The 22,013-nt window shown below is 57.2% G+C and overlaps 2 protein-coding genes across 7 annotated transcripts in view; one reads left to right on the top strand and one right to left on the bottom strand.

The window, feature by feature from the left end:
• Positions 1-6,343, top strand: part of SIRT6 (sirtuin 6) — a 14,858-nt gene extending 8,515 nt beyond the window's left edge. Inside the window, exons 3-8 of the mRNA XM_004714266.2 lie at positions 1,426-1,608; positions 2,061-2,120; positions 4,052-4,147; positions 4,244-4,324; positions 5,207-5,330; positions 5,441-6,343. Of these exons, the coding sequence (XP_004714323.1) occupies positions 1,426-1,608; positions 2,061-2,120; positions 4,052-4,147; positions 4,244-4,324; positions 5,207-5,330; positions 5,441-5,773 (877 nt within the window). The 3' untranslated portion in view covers positions 5,774-6,343. The remainder of the gene's footprint in view (positions 1-1,425; positions 1,609-2,060; positions 2,121-4,051; positions 4,148-4,243; positions 4,325-5,206; positions 5,331-5,440) is intronic.
• A 3,098-nt stretch (positions 6,344-9,441) lies between these two features.
• Positions 9,442-20,993, bottom strand: CREB3L3 (cAMP responsive element binding protein 3 like 3). 6 transcript variants are annotated; one of them, XM_045300135.1, is made up of 10 exons: positions 20,915-20,993; positions 20,255-20,386; positions 19,639-19,939; positions 18,371-18,489; positions 16,946-17,083; positions 15,805-15,911; positions 12,489-12,557; positions 11,021-11,105; positions 10,733-10,829; positions 9,442-10,583 (listed from the first exon to the last, which is right to left on the bottom strand). In XM_045300135.1, exons 1-10 carry the CDS (start codon positions 20,942-20,944, stop codon positions 10,099-10,101), a joined length of 1,563 nt encoding a protein of 520 aa, XP_045156070.1. In that variant the 5' UTR covers positions 20,945-20,993; the 3' UTR covers positions 9,442-10,098. The 6 variants fall into 6 exon arrangements, with proteins under 6 accessions (XP_045156070.1, XP_045156072.1, XP_004714429.1 ...); XM_045300137.1 differs by having other exon boundaries at positions 19,741-19,939; XM_004714372.2 differs by having other exon boundaries at positions 19,639-19,936.
• Between the last annotated feature and the right edge of the window lie 1,020 nt (positions 20,994-22,013).

The following is a 22,013-nucleotide window of genomic DNA, read 5'->3' as shown; positions in this document are numbered from 1 at the left end:
TGGGTGGCTGCGAGTCAGCGTCGACCCCATGGCCGTGAATGTGTTTGTTCTGTTTTTATGGAACTTCTGAAAGTCATCGGCCTCTGAAAAGCCCATGGAGACTGTGTGGAGACTGAGAAACTAAACCGAAAACCTTCCCAAAAAACACAATAAAATGTCATTTAGGATACAATTTTTAAAAAAATTAAGCCCTATGGAACACAGCCCTCTTCTGACAGACATTTCCCCCCACAGGAGGCGGGTCGCCTCAAAGGCTGTAGATTGTATGATAGAGAAGACAGGAGAGGCTGCAGACCAGGGAAGAGTGATCCCCAAAGTTTTCCTGTAGAACCTGGTGTCACTGGCTAGACTCAGGCAAGCGGCCTCCCCCTTCTCGGTCTCCTCAGTCGGGGTGGGGGGTGAGGCCAGAGGAAACCTCGACTCCCTTTGGCTTTGGGTCACCCAGAGTAGACAAGAGTCTGGCTGTGGCAAAGCAGGGGTCTCGAATTGGCAGCTTCTGTGTGGCCTCCCCTCTGCAGGGGCTAAGGTTTGCCGCTCTGCCGGGCCTGTCACCTCTATCCCACAGCGTCGAGTTGCCCTTCCCACCTCCAGCACCTGCTGCCCCTAAGCTGTGAAGCAATGGTCTCAGGCAGGGTCATCTCGCCGCCTTCAGTGCTTGTTGCCGCCCCTGGGCTCCCCAGCTGGCTTGTGATTGCCCAGACTTACGGGCCTTCTTTAGCCCCGTCCGCCTGAGCATCCCTCCCCCTCGCTCTTTAAGACACCGTCCAACCTCCTCCAGGAAGTCCTCACACTCCCCAGCTGAGCCCACCCTCATCTTCTGGGCTCCCCCTGCCCCACTCACGAGCCCCCAGAACTAGAGGGCCTGTGTCCAGCTAGGATCCCCACCCTCCAAACCAGCGGTTCTCAACCTGTGGGTCTTGACCCCTTTGGGAGTCGAACGACCCTTTCACAGGGGCCGCCAGATTCATAACAGGAGCAAAATGGCAGTGATGGAGCAGCAAGGAAGATCATGTGATGGTTGGGGGGTCACCACCACATGAGGACCTGCATGACAGGGTCGCGACATTAGGAGGGTTGAGAGCCACTGCCCAGAAGCAAGGCGCCTTTTAGGGGAGGGGCTGGGACTGGGCCCACTAGGCCCCCAGCATCACCCAGCAAAGGCCCAGTGCGTGGGACAGGCTGTAGGCGTTGTGTAAGTTGAATAATTAATCGCCAGGCATTCTCTCCGTTTCTGTTTGCCTCTGTCCCCATTCCTGCCCACTGCTTTCTCTCTCCACCCAAACGAACACCTCCCCATACACCGCAACCCTTCCCCGGCTCCCCACTTCCCTCTTTGCCACTCTCCATCATTTGTTTCTCTGTTCCTCCCGAACTTTCTCTCTCCCCCTCACTCTCTCTGCGCCTCCCCCCACCTGCCACCTCCAGGGGCCCGCATGGCGTCTGGACCATGGAGGAGCGGGGCCTGGCCCCCAAGTTCGACACCACCTTCGAGAGCGCGCGGCCTTCGCGGACCCACATGGCGCTGGTGCAGCTGGAACGCGTGGGCCTGCTCCGCTTCCTGGTCAGCCAGAACGTGGACGGGCTGCATGTGCGCTCTGGCTTCCCCAGGTAGCCCCGCCCCGTCCCCCCTACCTAGGCCCCATCCACGTAGGCCCCGCCCCGTCCCCCCTGCCTGGGTCTGGCTGCCTCTGTACAAAGGTGGTGAGGGAGCCCCTCCTTGCAGGACACCCGGGAGGTGGGGCGGGATGAGATGGGAGAGAGCACTTAGGGCCAGCAGGGACCCCGCCAGACAGAACTGTCACCGTCCTTACTACATGAATGTGACGTGAGCTCTGTGACATTTTTTGGAGTTCTAGGGGGCCGCCAGCCCACCTCCGTTCCCTCCGTGCCCCTGCTGGGTCCCTAATCTGTGAGTGCCCACCCCTGGCCCCAGGCCTGACCTTGGAAAGCAGGTATCCAGGAGGCTCGGTGGACACGGGTCTCGATGGCATCCTGCTCTGGACCTGCAGCCATGACCGGCACCCCGTCCCCTCCCCTCAACCCCTCTTCCCTCTCACCAGGGACAAGCTGGCCGAGCTGCACGGGAACATGTTCATAGAAGAATGTGTCAAGTGTAAGACGTGAGTGGCCCTGGGCTTTGGGGTGGTGGGTGCCGCCAGGCTGCCCCCAGGCTGGCAGGGTGCTGGCAGCCCTGTCCCACGCTGTGCCCGCTGTCACCCCACCCCACCCTTGGAGCTGAGGTCTCCAAAGTCCCAGAGGCTGTTGCTGTCTGGCGTGACCCTCCTAGGGGAGGAGGACGGGGTGTGACTCTCCTGCACGGGGAACAGGCCTCTTGAGGGCAGAATGGAGTGACGTTCCGAGGCTGTAGCTGGAGGATGCTGGGGCGTGGCCCTCGTCCTCTGAGACGCTGAATCAGTGCCCCTTCGTGGAGCAGGTGGGAGCCAGCTCCGCCCTCTCCTCCCTCACAGGTGTGAATATCTCGGGGTGCACATGCTCCCCACTGCCTGCGGGCCTGACCCCAGAGAGGATCTCCACTACTTTAGTTTCTTTGGGAAAATTTCAACATTCTATTAAAAAAAAAAAAAAGTCACAAAACTTCATGATGGATGACTAGGCAGGGGTCACCCATTTTTCCTGTAATGGGCCAGGGAGCCACTGCCTGCAACCCTGTCGGCCCAGCTCCAGCAGCTCTGCCCTTAGAGAGCAGAGAGCTCATTCAGGCAACATGTAAGTGAATGTGCACCAATAAAACTTTATCGACAAAACCAAGCAGGGGGCCGTGTGGCCGAGGACCACCATTGGCCAGCCCCTGACCTGGACGCTTTGCCAGTCTCCCGGTGTACAGCACAGAAGGGAACGCCGCCCTCTCCCTGGCCCTCAGCCTTCCAGACAATCTCTCTTGGCAGCGAAGACATTCTGTCTCAGCACCCCGTCATGTGCATTGGGTGCCCGACTCCCAGGGACCCCACGTGACAGAGGAGAATCACCCAGCCCGTCCCGTCGTCTTGACTGGCATCTTGGTGGGAGCAGACCGCCAAGGCTGTCTTCCTCGGAGCCGCTGGGTTGGTTGAGCACTTAGCCCACCACCAGGGCTCGTTGCACACTAAGAAACACACACGTCAGCCATCGAGTAGACGCCAACCCATAGCGGCCCTGTAGGACCGGGTAGAACTGGCCCCGCGGGTTTCCGAGACTACAGCTCTTCCCAGGAGTAGGAGCTCTTGTTTTTCTCCCGGAGAACGGCAGGTGGTTTCAAACTGCTCACCTTGCAGTCAGCAGTCCAGCGGAGTAGCCGCTGCCCCAGCAGGGATCCTTGGCGCAACTCTGTTGGCTGGAAACCTCTTTGGTTTCCAAGACGGGACATCTTTCTATGTATTTGTGTATTGGAGACTTTAACTCTTTACAGGGGCAGACAGCCTCGTCTTATCTTCCCGTGGAGCATATGGGAGATTCGAACTGTTGACCTTGTGTGGTTCGCAGCTCAGTTTTACTGCCATCAAGTTGAATCCGACTCGTGGCGATCCTATAGCACTCCTAGCGAACCAGGGGCCCCCTGTGGGTTTCCAAGATGGTCAGTCTTTCCAGGAGCAGAAAAGTCTCATCTTTCTCCCAAGGATAGCCTGGTGGGTTCGAGCTGCTGACCTGGTGGTTTGTGGCTCAATGTATGACCCATTCCTCCATCTGAAAATCAGGGAGCACCAGGGGTGGATACGGCTATGTGTCCAGCGCCTGCTGCCATAACCTCGCCTGCAGCTGCTCGGAGCCCAGGCCCTTTTCCTAGGCCAGTCAGGCTCGGCGATGCCGTCCGAGCTCCTGTGCGTTGACTCTCTCTGGGACGTTTTCCCACCTGGCTTGCTTCCCATGACAGAGACAGCTTGTCCGTGGAAGGCAGAAGGCCCTGCACTCTGGGATTGCCGGAAGCTTCCTGTAGCCAAGGCCCCAGCTCTCCTGGGCAAGGCCTTTGGGTGGGTTTGCTGTGGCACAGAGCAGGCCACTTGGGAGCCGGTGGGTGGCCGCAGTGACTCCCTACGTCCTCCCCTCCCCTACACAGGCAATACGTCCGGGACACAGTTGTAGGCAGCATGGGCCTAAAGACCACGGGCCGGCTCTGCACAGTGGCCAAGGCCAGAGGGCTACGGGCCTGCAGGTGAGCGATGCCCCTTCCCCCCACTTGCATTGCAGGGAGTCCCCATCCCCACACCGGCAGCCGGAGCCCTACTGATTCCTCTCCTCACTGCCACAGGGGGGCGCTAAGAGACACCATCCTGGACTGGGAGGATGCCCTGCCTGACCGAGACCTCACCCTCGCGGACGAGGCCAGCAGGTCTGACCCATGAGCCCCACCCCGATGGGCCCGAGGGCGGGAAGACAGGCCGAAGCAGCTAACTCCAGCACAGGGTGGAAGACAGACCGCTCAGAGCCTAAGGCAGACACCAGAGAGGGCATCCTGGGGGAGGTGGCCCTCACTGGGCCTCAGTTTCGCTATAGTCACAGCTAAGGTTGTTGTCTGCTGGCCCCTCGGTGGGCCGTGATCTGCAGGGTTCTTCTGGGCTGATTGTTTGAAGGCTGAGGCCTGGCAGCTCTGCTAAAACCCGTTCAGCATCCTGGCAACATGCCGGCCTCCATGGTCAGACAGCAGGTGGCCCAGCCTATAATGTGCCGGCCAGGATTCGAACCCTGCTCTCCGGCATGGAGGGCAACACAGGCTCCAGGCCTGCGCTATCAATGGATCCCCGTACGCTGGGGGCCCACACTCACGGCCCTCCCCACAGCCCTCGGTCGGTGCCCCGCTAGGCCCATTCTGCAGTTGGGGAAACTGAGGCTTAGTAAGGCGACCGCTCTGACCAGTGCAACCTGGGCAGGAAGTGAGGAGGCAGGATTGGGATCCGGGTCCCAGCACTTTCCCAGGATGCTCTGTGAATCCCGAAGTACCTGACGGGACTCCCACAACAGGGGCTCCGAGGGAGCCGGGAGGCTGACCTGCTAGAGGGCTAGGGGTATGATCGCTGCCCGAGGCAGCCCGCAAGCCGGGCTTTGAAGTGGGTCGCCTGGAAAGCCCAGGTGAGCAGGGAGGTAGAGTGTGGTGGAGGGTGGGGGGCTCCGGGGGGTGGGGGTGGGGTTGTCAGAGAGGAGTGGGAAGGCCTGGTGCCTGAGAGGGGTGTCCTAGGGCCACCTGTTCAGACTAACACTCTTGCTCCCGCCCTAGGAACGCTGACCTGTCCATCACCCTGGGCACCTCGCTGCAAATCCGGCCCAGCGGGAACCTGCCGCTGGCCACCAAACGCCGGGGCGGCCGACTGGTCATAGTCAACCTGCAGCCCACCAAACATGTAGGTGCCCGAGGTCACCACAGTGTCGTGTTTCCCAGTCACCGCCCTGAATGCCTGCCCCAGGCCCAGCACACTCTGATCTCCGCTCTGGCCCGCCCCGCCCCCCGCAGGACCGCCACGCAGACCTGCGCATCCATGGCTATGTCGATGACGTCATGGCGCAGCTGATGAAACACCTGGGGCTGGAGATCCCCGCCTGGAATGGACCCTGTGTGCTGGAGAGGGCACTGCCATCGCTGCCCCGCCCGCTCGCCCCTAAGTTCGAACCCAAGCAGGAGCCCCCTGCCCCGCTCCACAGCTCAGCGCCCGTCAGCCCCAAGCAGGAGCCCCCCACCGCCCAGCACAATGGCTCTGGACCTGCCAGCCCAAAGCGGGAGCGGCCGGACACACCCACCCCCCACAGGCCTCCCAAAAAGGTGAAGGCCGACGGGCTCCCTAGCTGACGAGTGTGCTCGGGGAGGGGGGTTTGTAAGAAATTGTGGGTTCTCTTCTTCCGAGCCGGGTTCACTTTTGTTATTCGCTCCTGGTCTCTGGGCTGCAGGGCACAGGGACCCGGGCAAGAGGCCGAGCTTGCTTATTCTTGTTACCTGGAGGGGCCAGGGGCCTGAGAAGGAACACCTCCCCAACCTTAGCCCTGGCGCTGGCTGCCCAGGCTCCTGTTACACCCTCCTAGCCTGAGAACATTTGAGGGAGACAGTGGCCAGGACCTGCCTGGTTGGCACACTAAGCAGGGGTGCACACCCTCTGCCCATTGGGCCCGCTTCCTGTAGGTGGCCCGCTCCCTGTCGGTAGCCCTTACCACAGCCAGATGATCATCTCCCCAAGGCCTCATTCTTGGACCCTGAGGAGGCTTGGGCAGTCAGGTCGAGGCACCAGTTGGGGGCCAGGCTTGGGGCGGGTGACTCTAAGGGGCTGCTCTGCCTTGGGGTTGGAGCAAGACCCCTGGGTCCACCTGGAATCCTCCAGACCCCCAGGAAAGTTGTCAACACAATAAAAGCAGTCCTAACTTCTTCTACCAGGATCTCTCTAACACCCGGGAACTGCGGGAGGAACCCTGGTGGCTAGGGGCTTCTTTTGGGTTGTTAACGGCAAGGTCAGAAGGTTTAAACCACCGGCTGCACCTATGGGCAAAGAGGCTTTCTACTCCTGTAACGATTTAAGCCCAAACCAAGCACTGACCTCAAATCAAGTCAACGCATAGTTGACCCAGTGTTACAGAGAAAACTACCCCTGTGGCTTTCCAACTTTCGCGGGAGTGAGAAGCCTCTTCTTGCTCCTGTGCAGTGGCTGGTGGTTTTGAACTACTGTTCTTGCGATGAACAGCCCAACTTGTAACCAGTAGATGACCAGGACTCCTGCTGTAAAGAGTTACAGCCTTGGAAATCCTCAGGAGCAGTTCTGCTCTGTCCTGTAGGGTGGTATGTACCAGGATTGACTCGATGGCAGTGAGTTTGGCTCGGTTTGGAAGGAGGCAAGGACAGGTGCCCTGCTCAGAGGCCTTGCCTGCAGCCCCTCATGCTCGCAAACGCCAGATCCCTGCCATCCAGTCGATTCCGACTCGGAGCCACCCTCTCAGGCAGGGCAGAGCTGCCCCGTGGGTTTCTGAGGCGGGAACTCCTGGTGGCTTTCAGTATCTGGAACTGCTTCCAAGCTGTGCAAAAGGTTTTCGGCGGCTTCTTCCTCCAAAGTGAGGAGCTGAGACCTCCTTCCCTGTCTTGTGCTTGGTCTGGAAGCTGCGTTGACACCTGGTCACTTTGGGTGACATTTGAAATACCGGTGACAGCTTCCTGCCTCACAGCAACACACAAGCCGCCACAGTCTGACAGTGACGGGTCAAAAGGCGTGTTTGCATCAGTAAATCTGCACGAGACGTCTTTAGGGTACTGAAGAGCAAGGATGCCACTGAGGTCAGAGCAAGGTGCGCCTGGCCCAAGCCGTGGCATTCTCCAGGGCTTCACATGCGTGTGCAAGAGGGGCATTGAATAAGGAAGAATCGATGCCTTTGAATTGCGCTGGAGAATATCTCAAGTACCACGGACTGAGAAAAGGACAAACGTCTAGATGGGAAGAAGTAAAGCCAGGGTGTATCTTAGAGGCAAGGATGGCAAGACTTCGTCTCACAGGCTTTGGACATATTGTCCGGAGAGACCCGTCCCTGAGAAAGGACAGCACGCTTGGTAAAGTGGAGGGGTGGCAAAGACGAGGACGGCCTTCGATGAGACGGACTGACCTCATGGCTGCACCCCTGGTCTCAGGTAGAGAAACAACAGTGAGGATGGGACGGTGCTTCATTCTGCTGAAGATGGCAAGACTTTGGGCATGTCAGGAGTGGCCTGTCCCTGGAGAAGGACATCATGCTTGGTCAAGTCGGGGGAGGGAGCGGTGAGGAAGAGGCAGGCCCTGGAGGAGATGGGTGGACACTGTGGCTGCATCCGTGTGCTCAGGCACAGAAACTATTGTGAGGACGGCGCAGGGCCAGGCAGTGTTTCGTTCAGTTGTGCGTAAGGTCGCCGTGAGCCGGAGCCAACTGGATCACACCTGACAGCAACAGCAGCAGTTTACGGGAGTAGAAAGCCTCCTTTCTCCTAAGGTGTGCTGGTGGTTTTGAACAGCTGACCTTTGTGATGAGCAGCCCAGCACCCAAGCACACCACCACCAGGGCTCCTCCTCACAGAGACATGCGTAAGCATATCCTGTGCATGCATGAACGGGAACCCCTGAAACAATACTTTTGACTTACCCTCACATTTCCATGCCTCCTGTTTGAGACGTGACTCCTGTTACTAGACTGTGAGCCCCTTGGGAAAGGCAGTATCTGTTGAGGACACACCTGTATGTATCGGGCAGGTGAGCGGCACATTCAGAGCCCAGTGCAGCCACTAACAGCTATATTTTTTTGCCACAAGACAGAACATTCTGATCAAGGATTCTGTAGATGAATACTCATCAAAGGGGAACGGGAGGCTGAACAGAATTGTTGGTTTCCATGGGATTCAGATTTTCTGGAACCTGGGAGGCTGAGTGAACCCCCAACTCCAAGCAACTGCCCTGACATCATCTTTTAAGTCTCTTCCCCTAAAATCCCCCTGAAGCCTTCTTTCAACCAAACGAGTTTAGCTTAACCAGTAAGGAATGACTGTTGAGCACTGTGCTCTTTCAAAGAACTATCCACACTGGATGGGATCACATTGGCAGCCCCATTCCAAACTCAGTCACGGAGTCAAAACTGACTCGTAGCACCCCACTAGGAGAGAGCAGAACTGACCCCATGGGTTTCCCAGACTGCAAATCAAATCTTTGCTGGAACCGAAAGCCCCCATTTCTCCTGTGGAGCAGCTCCTGGTTTGGAACCGCTAACCTGCACTGGACCAAACCAAAATACCGGAACTCGCTGCCATCGAGTCCATGCCGGCCCACAGCCACCCTGTAGGGCAGGGCAGAACTGCCCCTGTGGGTTTCCAAGACGGTAACTCTTCACAGGAGTAGACAGCCTCCTTTCTCTTGCCAGGGCTCCTACATTGACAACAGCACCTTGGCATTCAGGTAGGAACCTACAGGGCAGCGGGTATGTTCCTGGGAAGGAATGGCTCGGAAAAGAAGGCGCAGATGGTTTCATGAGTCGGAAAAAGCTACCTGTGCACACGGAGGGACGGTTGAACAGGTATATGTTCTACTGGGTGTAAATCTCAAAGAGACCCAAAGGGCCGTGGAGTCGATGCTGACTCGTAGTGACCCTAGAAGGCCAGGTAGAACTGCCCCTGTGGGTTTACAAGACAGTAACTCTTTCATGCAGAGCGGCTGGTCTCAAACTGCCCTCCTGGCCCAAGGCTTTTCACAGCAGACAAAACCTAGCTCTATCCCTTCCATGTCTCTCGGTGGAGGACTTAACGTCAAACACACAAGGTGGGCGACCCTCCCCCACTCCCCAGAAAAGCAACTGCATTCACTCCGCAGTAGCCAGCCCTCAATTTGAGGGCCCCCTGTAAACACCCCTCTGCAGTTGCTGCACCTTGCGCCCCGCGGCTGCTCTCCGTGGTGCTGAACGCGCACCTGCCGCCTTGCCGGCGCAACCTAGACTGGGGACTGGCTCCAGCCCTCCGCGCCAGCCACGTCCGGTACAAATCCTTTATTAGAGGTCGCAGCAGCCTTACAACAGGGGTGGGTGCGGATCGAGCACCTCGTAGTCTTAAACTCATACCTTCTCTGGGGCCAGCGTCCCCGTGTGCGCGGCAGACCGCACTGGGGGTGGGGTTCACTGAGGCTACATGCACACATACATGTATGTGTGTACTATACATAGATACGTGTGTAGGTGTGCGTGCATGCATCGTACACATGCATGTATGGCGTCTGTGTGCGTCTGTGTATCAGTGTGTGTGTATATCAGTATAATTGAGTGTATGGCGCTGCCAGTGTGAAGGCTGCGGTGTATGTAACTGCTCATATCTGGGGCTGTGTGTGTGACTGAGTGTGCGTGGCTGTGGCTGTGTGTGTCTGAGTGTGTCCGCAGGCTCTGTGGCTCAGTCTGCCTGTCGCCCCGTCTCCCTCTCCTCAGTCCCAACATCCTTTTCCAGAGTCCTGGCAGTTCCCTCCATCTTTAGGGAGGCTGCGTACGTCGCTGGGCCCAGGGTGGGCTGGGCTGTAGCCGTGGGTGGGTCAACCAAGCTGGCTGTTTCTGCCGCAGTCTGCCCCACCTCCAGCCCAATATTCTTTGCTGTCCACTGCAAGTCCCTGGGCAGAGGGGCACGGGACACCAGCCTTGGGGGTATCACAGCTCCTCTCCGGCTGCCTCCAGTCCCACGCGCCCAGGACTGGGGCCTGTCTCAGGTGTGACCCAGCCCAGCAGGGCAGCCAGGCCCAGCAGATCCTTGAAGGTGTCCATCGTCAGAGTAGAGAAGGCCAGCGCTGCTGTCCAGTTGTCCAGCGCCTCACTTGAGGTGTCGAGCGCCAAGCTGCCCAGCGTCGAGTTGCCCAGTGCCAACGTCGAGCTGCCCAGGGTCGAGTTGTCCAGTGTCACTGATGAGTTGTCCAGCGCCAGCGTCGAGTTGTCCAGTGTCACTGATGAGTTGTCCAGCGCCGCCGTCAAGTTGCCCGGCACTGGCATGTCCCCGGAGCCCCGCTCGGCCCCAGAGGTGTCTGGAGCCCCTTTTGGGTGTGAACCTGCCCCGGGCTGGGGTCCCCGGGGCTCGGAACCTGGCGCGGCGTCGGGGGCCACGCGGGAGGTGGCGTCGGTGTGCAGTGTCCTGGAGAAGACTGGGCGAGGGTGGAGGGGACCCTTAAGGGGGGGTAAAGGGTCTGCCCCGCCTCTCCCCCCACCCTCCATCCACGCGGAACCGTGGGCGGGGGTCTCCTCCCGCTCCCCAGGTTTTCCAGGGCGGAGCGGGCCCGCCAGGCCCACGTACCTCGCACGGGCGTGAAGTCCCCGGGGCGCTGGCCGCTGTCGGAGGCGAAAGGGCTGATGGAGGGGAGGACGATGAGGGCAAAGGAGAGCAGCAGGACCTGGCGGAGACGTGGGCGGGGTCACCCGATCCCGCCCCCTCCCCTGCGAGCATGCGCATCTCCTGAGGGCGGGAACTGATGCTGTGGGCGTGCCCCTACTGCTTCGGGCCGGCGCCCCTCCCCAAGCCCGGACCCCCAAGGTCCCGAATGCGTGTGTGCGTGCGTGCGTGGAACTCCCGGCCTGGACTCACCGCTATGCAGGTGCCCGTCTGGGCCGACTTGCTGGTGGACTGGACCACGAGGGTTTGGAGTTTCTTCAGTTGCTGCAAAAGGGACCTTTGGGGGGACAGGCAGGCCTTGGTCCAGGGCCCTGCTGCTTCCGGCCCGACTGCCACCCCCTTCCGCAGACGGCTGGATGTCTGAATTTCACTTACCTCCCACCCCACAGCTCGTCACTGGGCAGCTCGCCCCTCTTTTCTCCCACTACAGCTTCCCAAATCCCGGCCCCCTGGATGCCCCTACCCCACCCCCAGGCTGCTTCTGCTCCAGGCAGCAGTCAAGGGGTGCTTTCCAAATGAGAACGGAGCTCCTGCCCCCAGCGCCCTGTCCTCTTCCGGCACTCCTACTTCACTCCTGATAAAAGCCATCACCCTGCAGCCACAAGACACCCTGCACCCACCCAGCTGAACCTGTCCCTGGGCCTCCCTGCCCTGCCCTTCCTCCACTCCTCGGTTCCAGCCCTCACTGTTTCTCAGCATGGAGCTGACTCTTTCTCACCCACCAGGTGTCCCCTCCTCCAAGACACCTTCTCAGGCCTCCCTGTTGAAAATAGCACCCCCACCCCTTTCTCCAGCCCGGTGCCCTCCCCTCAGTCCTCCGACTTTGTTATATTTCTGTCCAGAGTCCATTTTATACTGGGTCATGGGTTCTTTCATTCAGAGAGGCTGGGCCTATTTTGCTCACTGCAGTGAGTGCTCTGTTCACTGTCCTGGGGGAGGTGAAGGGTTGGTGCTAGACGACGACGAGCCACAAGGTCGGTGGTTCGAATCCGTGCCGAGGCACCACGAAAAAAAGACCTGCCAATCTGCATCCGGGATGCTACAACCTTAAACTCCCCTTTGGAGCACTTCCACGCTGCCCAGACGGTGTCTCCATGCACCGTGGTTGACCAGACAGCAACTCCAGAAGCACAGACTCACTGCGACCGCGTGGAAGCTGATACCTAGCCACCCTATAGGGTCTGTGAGCTTCCCAGACTAACTCTTCACAGGAGGAGACAGCCGCGGCTTTCTGACACAGAGCAGCCGGTGGCTTCTAACTGCTGACCTTGCGTTTAGTAACCACTACGCCAAGAATTAACAATGCCCAGAACCATTTCTGGGGTCCAGTAGATGCTCTGGAAATAGGAGCTAAAAAAACAAACAAACCCTGACATAGAATCCCATGCACTTCTCCCCCAAGTCCTCAGAGCCTTCCCACGTGCCATTTCCTCCATCAGGAGTCCCCCCTAATGAACTCCTACACACCCTTCAGTGCCCTCTGTCCACATGCCCTCCTCTAGGCAGTTTCTATTTCCCCAATCTTGTAAGCTGTTACTCCCAGCTCCGTCGTGCCACACAAGGCTCTCCCTACATTATCTCCCTCCCCGCCCCCCCAGGGGCTTGGGGGCTGACCCTCCCTACCCTCTGCTGGGGGGTGGGGGGAGGGGACCCAACTCACAAGTTCTGTTTCTCAAGATGTAAGACCTTCCTCTGTAGCTCCTGGTTCTGGGCGGTGCAGGCAGACATCCTGCAGGGACAGTGTCACCGTGAGAGTCAGAAGGTGCCTGTCATCTGCTGACCCAGCTGGCAGCCCCCCTGGGAGGGAACCTGAATGGAATCATCTAAGTTCTCCTGAAAAGATGCTGGCCGGGGCTGGGATTTGAACTCAGGTCTTCCTGACTCCTGGGTCCCATTTCTGTATTGAGGTGGAAGTTCCACTGAAGTCTGAGGCTTAGGGTTTGGAAGGGAATGCTAAATGCAGGAAATGATGGTCCCAGAAAAGGAAACAGGGTGACTGGGCATCCCAAGGAGACCCGGGGGACCATCTTAACCTGCCTCATGACCTTGAGTCACTCAATTTCTCTGCTCTCATTGCGCTTGTCTGTGAAATGGAGAGGCAGTTGCCGAGCTCACAAAGTGGTTGGGGAATGACATGAGATGACAGCCCGTGAGGAGTTTAGCAGATTGCACTTAAGAACAGCATAACGAGAATCCCTCTGCCCACGGTCCTGAGGTCCAGACTGAGGACCCCACTTTCCCTCCTGCATCTGCCTTCAATGGGGTCTGTACTCAACCTCCTCAAAGGTGGGCCAGAAAAGCTCACACCAGGAAATAGGGATCTGCATTGGGCCCAGGCTCTCCCCTCAAGATAGAGGGTGCAGAATATGGGAGACAGGTGTGAAGTCGTAGGTTTTCACGGTGTCACCTAGGAGACACTTGGATAAACCCCATCCTAAGGCTTAAGACTCTTGAGTCTACCATGCTTTCCTTTTTCTCGTGGGATCATGTGTTCTATTCCCCCAAAAGGTCAAAAGGCTCAGGTGTCACTTTCCAGAAAGTCGACCAAACAGAGCACACCTGAGTGGGGGAAACACATTCCCCCACTGAATGACCCTCTTCCCGAAGAACTCTGGGACAAAGAGGACTTCACAATAAAAATTATGGAAAAACCAATGTCCACGTTAGAATGACAATCAGGCAAATAAAAAATGTGCAGAATGCAGCTAAAGTGGCACTGAGAGGAAAAGGCATAGCCTTAATTCAGCTTAGTGAGTTGAGGACACACATTTGAAAATTAGCAAAAGAACAAAAGAATCAATACCCCACCTCCAAAGAAAACACACACAAACGAAGGATATGATGATAAAGATAAAATGACAAATAACCTAGGAAACAATATTATACTTGGAGAACCAGAAATACTTCCTTTGAAAAGAAGGTTTCAAATAGCAAACCTCTGGAGATTAAGAAATCAGACACACAAAGAGAAAAACCATGGTGCAGCCTGAGGAATTAAAAAGAGGGCAAACAAGTGGGGCGAGGGGTGGGGGAGAGCCAACAAGCCCAGGGACAAGGGGACAACAAGAGATCTAAAATCGATGGCCAGGAAGGCACAGAATGCCTGGTGGGGTTCAATCGAGTGCAATGTAGCCCAGAGGAAGTACAGAGAGGCGAATGAAGGTCAAGCATGATCGAGGGACAGGAGCAAAGGAAAAGGAAGTAGAGGAAAGAACTAGGAGGCAAAAGACATTTATAGAGCTATAAACATAGGCATGTATCTATATAAATATATGAATATATAACAATAGGGATATAGGTCTGTATACATATATTTATAGGTTAAGTATTAAGGTAGCAGATGGACATTGGTCCTCTACTCAAGTCTTCCCTCAATTGAAGAACACTTTGTTCTAATAACCTGGCATCCTGTGCTGCTCACCTTTCCAACACAATCACTGAAGACAAAATGGGAGCATAAGCTAATGTGGTGAAGAAAGCTGATGGTGCCTGACTATTATAAGATATATTGTCTGGGGTGTTAAAGGCTTGAACAAGCGGCCATCCAGCAGGGCAGCAACAAAGCCCACATGGAGGACTCACACCAACCCATGTGGTCACAAGGTGTTTATGGTATCAGGCATCAGAAGACCCCAAACAAGCAACCATTTCAATGTGAATGAGAGGGGGCCGAATAGAGATCCAAAGCCCATGTGTTGACAATTTGATATCCCATCACAGAAGGGTCACAAGAAAGGGACAAGCCAGTCAAGGTGCAGTATAGTACTGACAAAACAACATTCCTCTAGTTCTGAAATGATTCTTTACCCCCCACTATCATGACCTCAGTTCTATCTTAAAAATCTGGCTAGACCAGAGCATGTACCTGGTGCACATAAGAGCTCTCAACACACAGAATCCAGGACAGATAACCCCCGTCAGGCCCAATAACGAGAGTAGCGATACCATGAGGGTAGGGGGCAGGTGGGGGGAGAAGAGGGAAAAAGAGGGAACTGATTGCAATGCTTGACATACATCCCTTTCAGGGGGGACAAACAACAGAAAGGAGGGAGACAGCAGATGGTGTACAATATGAAAATAAAAATAATTTATAAATTATGAAGGGTTCACCAGGGAGGGAGGGTGTTGGAGGGAGGGGGAAAAAGAGGAGCTGATACCAAGGGCTCAAGTGAAAAGAAAACGTTTTGAAAATGATGATGGCAATGTATGTCCAAATGTGCTCGACACAATGGATGGATGGATTGTTTTTTGGGGTTTTTTTTTTTTTGATGGATTGTTTTAAGAGTGATAAGAACCCCCAATAAAACGATTTATAAAAATAAATAAATGAAAGGAGGGCAAAACGAAAGACCACCTAGAGATTCATAAAACAGCAGGGGAGCCCAGGAACGTGTTTACGTTGGTCAGTTGGAAAGAGACCCGTTCCGGAGAACTACTGCTCCTCAAGACTGACGTAAGAGGAGATAAAAAACCCAAATCGATTTGTAACTTTCAGTAATGTCAGTCTTGGTTTTAAAAGGGAGCTTGCTCTTTTTTTATGTTTCTATGAAAGATTAAGGAGGCGCTTGTCTTCTCAATATCCTGAGGTAAGGGAGAGGCGTTGGCATAAGATTGGGGTCTACGGTTTCTAAGTTTGAGCAAGTTCTGCCTAGAACTTGCCATGACAGCTCTGAGGACCAGAGTGCTCAGACAAAATCATGTCCCACCTTCAGGCAGAGTCAGAACGGTATGGGTCGCATCTTGTCCTTTGGGGGGTGACTATTTTCTAGGGCACAAAGGGACCCCAAGACCCTTGCCCTATGCCATCTCTAAGCATCTTTCTGTTTCACCACCATCGCTGTCAAAACGTCTCTCCTAGAGAGATGGCAACTCTACTGATGCAAAGTCCTAAATCTTTCCACCCCAGGTGTGTCACTCCCCTCCCTCTGGGGCTCGGTTTCCCGGGCTGAGTTAGGGGGTCCACGTCCCGGCATTACCGAGTCTCCAGACAATCGATATATTCCTTCTTCTTCTTCCTGCTTTCTTGGGCTGACTGTTTGTTCCGGATTTTCCGGCGGATTTTTTTCAGCACTCGCTCCTCATACTGCCAAGGGAGGCGAAGAGGAGGCTGGGGTCAGTGTGGGTGGTGCCCCCACCCCATTCTCTTCCAGCCATCCCACACCGGGGTAGAAGGGGTGCCCGTCCCTGATGGCTCAGAGGCCTGCTCTCCTCTCCCTAACTTCTGGGAGTCTCTAGGACACGGGTGGGCTCTGGCCACCGCCCCAGGCCCTGCACCTGAGCTGTCGCCAGACCCTGGACTCTGCTGCAACCAGAACTGCCTTGGCAAGGTGGTGCATGATGCTCTCATCAGACCTCCCTCTGTGAAGACTGTGGTGGATTCCATTCTGAATTCCCTCGGGACTCAGGGATGCCCTGTGGCCGAGGGAAGAGCCCCCTCCCCCGTGGAGTTTGTGGGGTTTTCCCTGCTGACATCTTTAGGGAAGCAGGTGGCCAGGCCTTTGCTCACAGAGAAGCTGGGGGTGTTGTGTGTGTGTGTGGTTGTTTGAAATGCTTGACCTCTGCGGCTAAGGGATTCATTGCTGTGTCACTAGGGTTTCTTCCATAAAGGTGACAGCCCAGAAAACCCTGCGGAGCACTTCTCTGCCACACGGCATCCCTATGAGGCAGAATGGAACTCCGCTCATGCAAGGTCTGCAGTTCAAACCCACCAGGTGCCCAGAGGGAGAAAGACGAGGTTGTCTGCCCCCGTGAAGCCTGACAGTCTGAGAAATCCTATGGAGAAGGTTGCTACGAGTTGGAAGGGACCCCTGGTGATAAAATGGGTTACCCATTGCGCTGCTAACCACGGAGCCTGCAGTTCAAAACCACCAGCCGCTCCGAGGGAGAAAGACAAGCTGTCTGCTCCCGTGAAGCCTGACAGCCTCGGAAGCCCAAAGAGGCCACTCTGTTCTGTCCCATAGGGTGGCTGTGAATCAGAAATGCCTGGGGAATTGTTTTGTTTTTGAGCTCACATGATGGAATTGACTCATGGCAGTGGGGTTTTGTTTCCGTAACCACATGAGCAGGGACGGGCTGCAAGAGGAGAGACGTTCACGGCCAGGGGCCCCGTGGACTCACCTTGGTGAGGGGCAGCTGGGTGGACAGAGTGATGCCTTCTTTAGCCAACAACTTCTTCTCGTCCTCCGTCAACACCAGCTCCTGGCAGTGGCCAGGGCCAGGCCGGAGCAGGTGGGGGGCTGCCAGGTGATGCTGTTGCTATGGAAACCCCAGGGTAATTACGTTGGAGGGAGGCAGAGCAGCAGCCCTGCTGGGTGTGGGCTGAGTGTGAGTGTGTGTGTGTGTGTGTGTGTGTGTGTGTGTAGCATATGATTTAGGGAACTATCCATCAGCTCCACTGGCAAGAGGATCCAAAACTGTCAGGGTGCACATGTGCCTCTGACCCAGGAATCCCATTCCCAGAACAGATGCTGCAGAGAGCCTATCAACACAACAGCAATGCATGGATGTGGTTCTTTTTTCCTTTGACACAGATTCATTCAGAGACCGCTCATGGGACCCCTACTGCACGTCAAGAGGGCTGGGGGGGATGCAGTCAGTCAATTCTCACCTCCCAGGAGAACTCAATGTCAAGAAGGCCCAAATTCTCCCAACTGGACCGCTAGGTAACATCATGACAAATAGACAAAGGATGGAGGTTTGTCAAGGGCTTTGTCTCGCTTGGCTCCACAATCAGGGCTGCTCTGGGAAGCAGCCGTCAGGAGATCAAAGGACACAGTGCATTGAGCACACCTGCCACACAGAACCTCTTTCAAGGCTTGCAAAGCCAGGATGTTACTTTGAGGACCAAGGTGCGTCTGACACAAGCCAAGGTGTTTTCAGCAGTGTCTTATGCATGGGAAAGTTGGACGTTGAATAAGGGAAACGGAAGGATGGACGCATTTGGACATGGTGCAGGGGAAGAATCTTGAAAGGACCATGGATTGCCAAAAGAACTAAGAAGTCTGTCTTGGAAGAAGTCCAGCCCATGCTCCTTAGAGGCCAGGAGGATGAGACTTGGCCTCACATACTTTGCACATGTGGTCAGGGGAGACCAGCTCCTGGGAAGGACATCATGCTTGCTACAGTCGAGGGGGAATGAGAAAGAGGAAGGCTTCAACAGGAGGGATGGACATGGCGAACCATCGGCTCGTGGGGACAATGGTGAGAATGGTGCAGAAGCGGGCAGTGGTTCGTTCTGGTTCTGCATGCACACGGTTGCTATGGGTCCGAACTGACTCAAGAGCACCTAGCACCAACCCCCTGCAGCTTTTGATCCCACTGTGTGGGTTACAACAGCAGCCTCTGTTACGGGCTGTGTCCCAGCCTAGGAGGGACCACCCCGGACTGGAGCCCGCCGGCAGACTCGCTCTGGGTGTGACTGTGGGCAAATGCCAGCCTCTCTCTCTGACTCTTTGTTTCCAGCTCTCAAACAGAGGCATTGATTGAGGAAGCCCTGTGCGCTCCCAGCTCCAGGGCCCAGGGGTGGGTGGAGGGGACACTCACCAGGTCCCCACTGTTGCCCGAAAGCAGGAGCTCTTTCACCGTGAGGTTGTAGCGAGGTGGGGAGTCGGCCTGCTTAGCCTGCTCCTTGGGATAGAGATGTCCTTCTGGGCTCCACAAGCCTGATGGGCAGAGCGGGCATCAGTGGGGAGGCTGACGCTTCCTCCCCCCCCCTCCTCTAGAAAGTGCCCTGATTGTTAACCCTGGGCTCCCCCTCCTCCTCTCCCTCCAAGAAGTCCCCCTGATGGAGCTCCAACATGCACCTGGGGGTCTGCCTTATCGCAGAACATGGGAACCCTCCCCCCCAGTTCTGAGCGGACAAGGACAGTCCCAATCCATCCTTCTGTTTCCCCGACTGGGGACCCTAAACCTATCAGGGCACATCTGGGCCAGTCCCGCAAGGTCAAAGGAGGTGCAGTGACATTGCCAAGGGACGCACTGCCAACCCCAAAGGGAGTGGCTGTTATCTGAGCCAGGCCTTATCTCCCCCGAAGGGCAGGGACAGGCCTGCTTTACCCCCGCCACCTCCCACTGACCCCAGGTGCCTGCCTGGCACACAGTAGGCAGCTCAGAGGCAGTGCTTTTGGGGGAAAACATCAGGGACCTCCTGGGGGTGTCTTCTTCATACATCCCCCACACCCCAGCTCCGGGGGGCAACCCTGAGGTCCAAGACCCCTAAACACCACACCGTTCCTCCCTCTGTCTCTCTCTCCCCCTTCCATCGAGTCCGTGCTGACTCACAGTGACCCAACAGGACAGGGTAGAACCGCCCCTGTGGGTTTCTGAGACGGTGACTCTTTGCGGGAGTAGAAAGTGCCATCTTTCTCCCAAGGAGCGGCTGGTGGTTTTGAACTGCCGGCCTTGAGGTTGGCAGCCCAATGCGTGGATGTCTGTGCAGCGGGGCTGAACACAGATGTAGAAAGATCCTCTCTGTGGGACTGACATCTCTGGGCGGCTATCTTTCTGTTCTCCCTCCCACACCCATTAGCCTACCAGTCTACCTGAGCCCCAACAGAAAAGGCCACACTTCCCTTAACATCTAGTTACAGGGTGGGGTCTGGGGAGGACAACCGAGGGAGACACCCCCTTGGCTTCTGGGGTCCCCAGTGGGGGCCCTGGTGTCTGAGCCGGCCAGCCGGGTTATCCTCAAGCTCTAACCCCACGGGGACTCAGTGACGGCATCTGCAAACTGGACCCATGGCAGCAGCCACCCCTCAGACTGGGATCCAGGAGACAGGGAGAGAGGTGGGCAGACTCACGGCAGAACTTACCCACGTCTATGGCCACAGAGCCCTCGAGCACTGGGGTCACTGGCCCTGGGGGTCTGGTGGGGCCGGGGGGCCCAGGACCGTAGGAGGGGCAGAGTGCCTCACCAGGCTCCGAGGGGAGGCAGCTGGCAGGGGTGGGGGCAGGCCCATTCCATGGAGGGGTGTCTTGGGGGTCAGAGGTCAGGTCCTCAGAGATGCCGCTGTCACTGGCCGAGGGCGACCAGAGCGGGGAGTTGGGCACCGAGTCGCCAGAGCCCAGGATAGAGGTGAGGAAGTCCTCCGGATTGGGCCCAGGCTGGACCTGCTGGGAGGGGGGACAGGAGTGAGGGGGAGACCACAATCGGCCCTCTGGGTACATTGTTCCTCCCACTAGATGGATCTCTGGAGCTTTCTCCCCAAGGTCGATCGGAACACCCCACTAAAGTGTGGCACCACTAGGGCCTGGTCGCTATGCCCCGTGAGCTTGAGTCTGAGCCCCCCTCTAAACCTTGGCACCACCCAGAACAGTTAGCGCCCCTCTCTGGGCCTGCACACGAGAGCGGGGCCAGAAAGGCATGTGCAGGTGACAGGGAGGCTCACACAGAGGAGGGAGACCTAGCTGGCATGCCTGGAGCCTCACCTGGTCACAGCCCGGAAGGTCCCAGCGCCCGCCCAGCTCCACATGCCGCAGGATACCGTCCTGCTGGTCGAACAAGAGGTCCAGCAGCTCCAGGCTGTCCATGGGGTCCATGGGACAGGGAGAAGAAGCCACCTGGGTGGGGAGAGGCAGGTATGAGAACCACAGAGGCCCCCCTCCTGCTCCCACCCAGGCACCCCCGCTCCTGAGCACTGCCCACGAGCCCCCATTCAGCCTTCCTTGTCTTCAGCTCTGCCCCTGGGGCTGGACAAGCCCCCCCCCCCCCAACATCAGAGCCCCGGGGGGCAATTTCATCTTGAAGTGTCAGATCCATACCCGGAGCCCTGGGGGTGCCATGGTGAAGTGCCTCCCGGCCACTTAGCAAAAGATGGGAGGTTCGAACCCAGCCCGGTGGGAGAAAGGCTTGGTGATCAGCTACCCCGCAAAGACGGCAGCCTGGGACACCCCGCGGGACAGTTCCTCGACGGGACACCCCCCCCACAACACACACACAGCAAGCCAGAGCCCCCCACCCCCGGCCACTCCCACGAGGTGACGGAACCTGCGCCCCGATGCCGGCCCAAGACCCAGAGGACAGCTATCAGACTCGGATTTCTGCACCGGGGCTCAGTCTTCCGGTCTGCTCAGTGGGTGTAGGCTCACCTTTCCCAGCGCGGCTAAATCCCCACTCATGAGCCCTGCTCTTCCTCCAGCCCTTGGCCAGGTCTCCAAGGCCGGGGCGCTTGCTCCAGGGCCCAGCTAGAGCCTTTGCGTCACCATCCCCAAGGATGCTTAAATAGTCCCCCGGAGCTCCCAGCCCTCCCCCGGCTGTTGATTGGCGGGCAGGGTGAACGGACAGGGTGAAGGGCCAATGGCATTGGGGCGGACTGGGGGGGCGGGGCGGGGAACCCATTATCTCAGGTTGATGTGTTTCCAGCAGAGTCGTGGGCAAAGGCCAAAGTCTGGGGTGCCTGGGCTCTGACTTCACCTCTACCCTACTTTCGGGTCGGTTTTTCGTTGGGCTCCAGAGTGGCCCGTCCATTCGCAGGCCAGAGCTGAAGCCAGACAGCTGCCCAGGCGACACGGGGTGGGGTGGGGTCCTCACATCCTTCCCCCATGCCAACGGTCCACCTCCCACGGGGGCTTCCAGGGCGAGAGCCCCACCATTACGAGTCCCTTCTGGGATCTTCTGTGGTCATCTATTCCACAAGGACTGATTAAGCCAAACCTGCGCCCACCTTGTGGCCTGTTTGCGTGTGATGTTCCCTCTTCAGGGAACTCCTCGCAGGTACACCCTCCATCCCCCCCACTTCCCAACACCTCCTTCCCCCCCAGCTCCGGTGCTGCGCCGGCTGCTAGCCTGGGGAGTGGATTCTGATTTCTGGAGACACACACACGCGGTTCTGCTGGGCTGAGTTTCAGGGCTGTGATCTTTGGGAAGCGGATCGGGTCTTTCTTCCTGGTCTACCTCCGTCGGGGCGCTCTGCGGAGACCCTGCTCGTCCCAGAAACCCCGGTGGCTCTGCTTGCAGCCACACAGCAGCACACATGCCACCACCATCCGACAGACTGACAATGGTGGTGGCGGGTGCCTAGCTGAGCCCCAGCTCCCACCTCCTCCAGGAAGGCTCCATGATTGAGCCCCCAGCCCCCACCTCCTCCAGGAAGGTGCCCTGAGTGACGGCCCTGGCTGTACCCACTTGTGGTATTCCATGTGCGCCCCGCGCACATGTATGCAGAGCACAACTGCCTACCCAGGGACC

This window comes from Echinops telfairi, unplaced genomic scaffold, assembly GCF_000313985.2.
Source record: "Echinops telfairi isolate 266 unplaced genomic scaffold, ASM31398v2 ScPeMD7_7459;HRSCAF=8497, whole genome shotgun sequence".
NCBI classification, from domain to species: Eukaryota; Metazoa; Chordata; class Mammalia; order Afrosoricida; family Tenrecidae; genus Echinops; species Echinops telfairi.
Note: the sequence above shows the minus strand (reverse complement) of the source record. Positions and strands in the feature narration are given on the sequence as shown.

Excerpts from the sequence above, each read along its gene's own strand:
- CREB3L3 (XM_045300135.1), bottom strand. The coding sequence starts at position 20,944 with ATGAGTGGGGATTTAGCCGCGCTGGGAAAG. Across the intron at positions 17,084-18,370 it reads CGGGCAACAGTGGGGACCTG|CAACAGCATCACCTGGCAGC; the intron begins GTGAGTGTCCCC and ends GGGTTTCCATAG. Across the intron at positions 10,830-11,020 it reads AGACGGGCACCTGCATAGCG|GTCCTGCTGCTCTCCTTTGC; the intron begins GTGAGTCCAGGC and ends CGTCTCCGCCAG.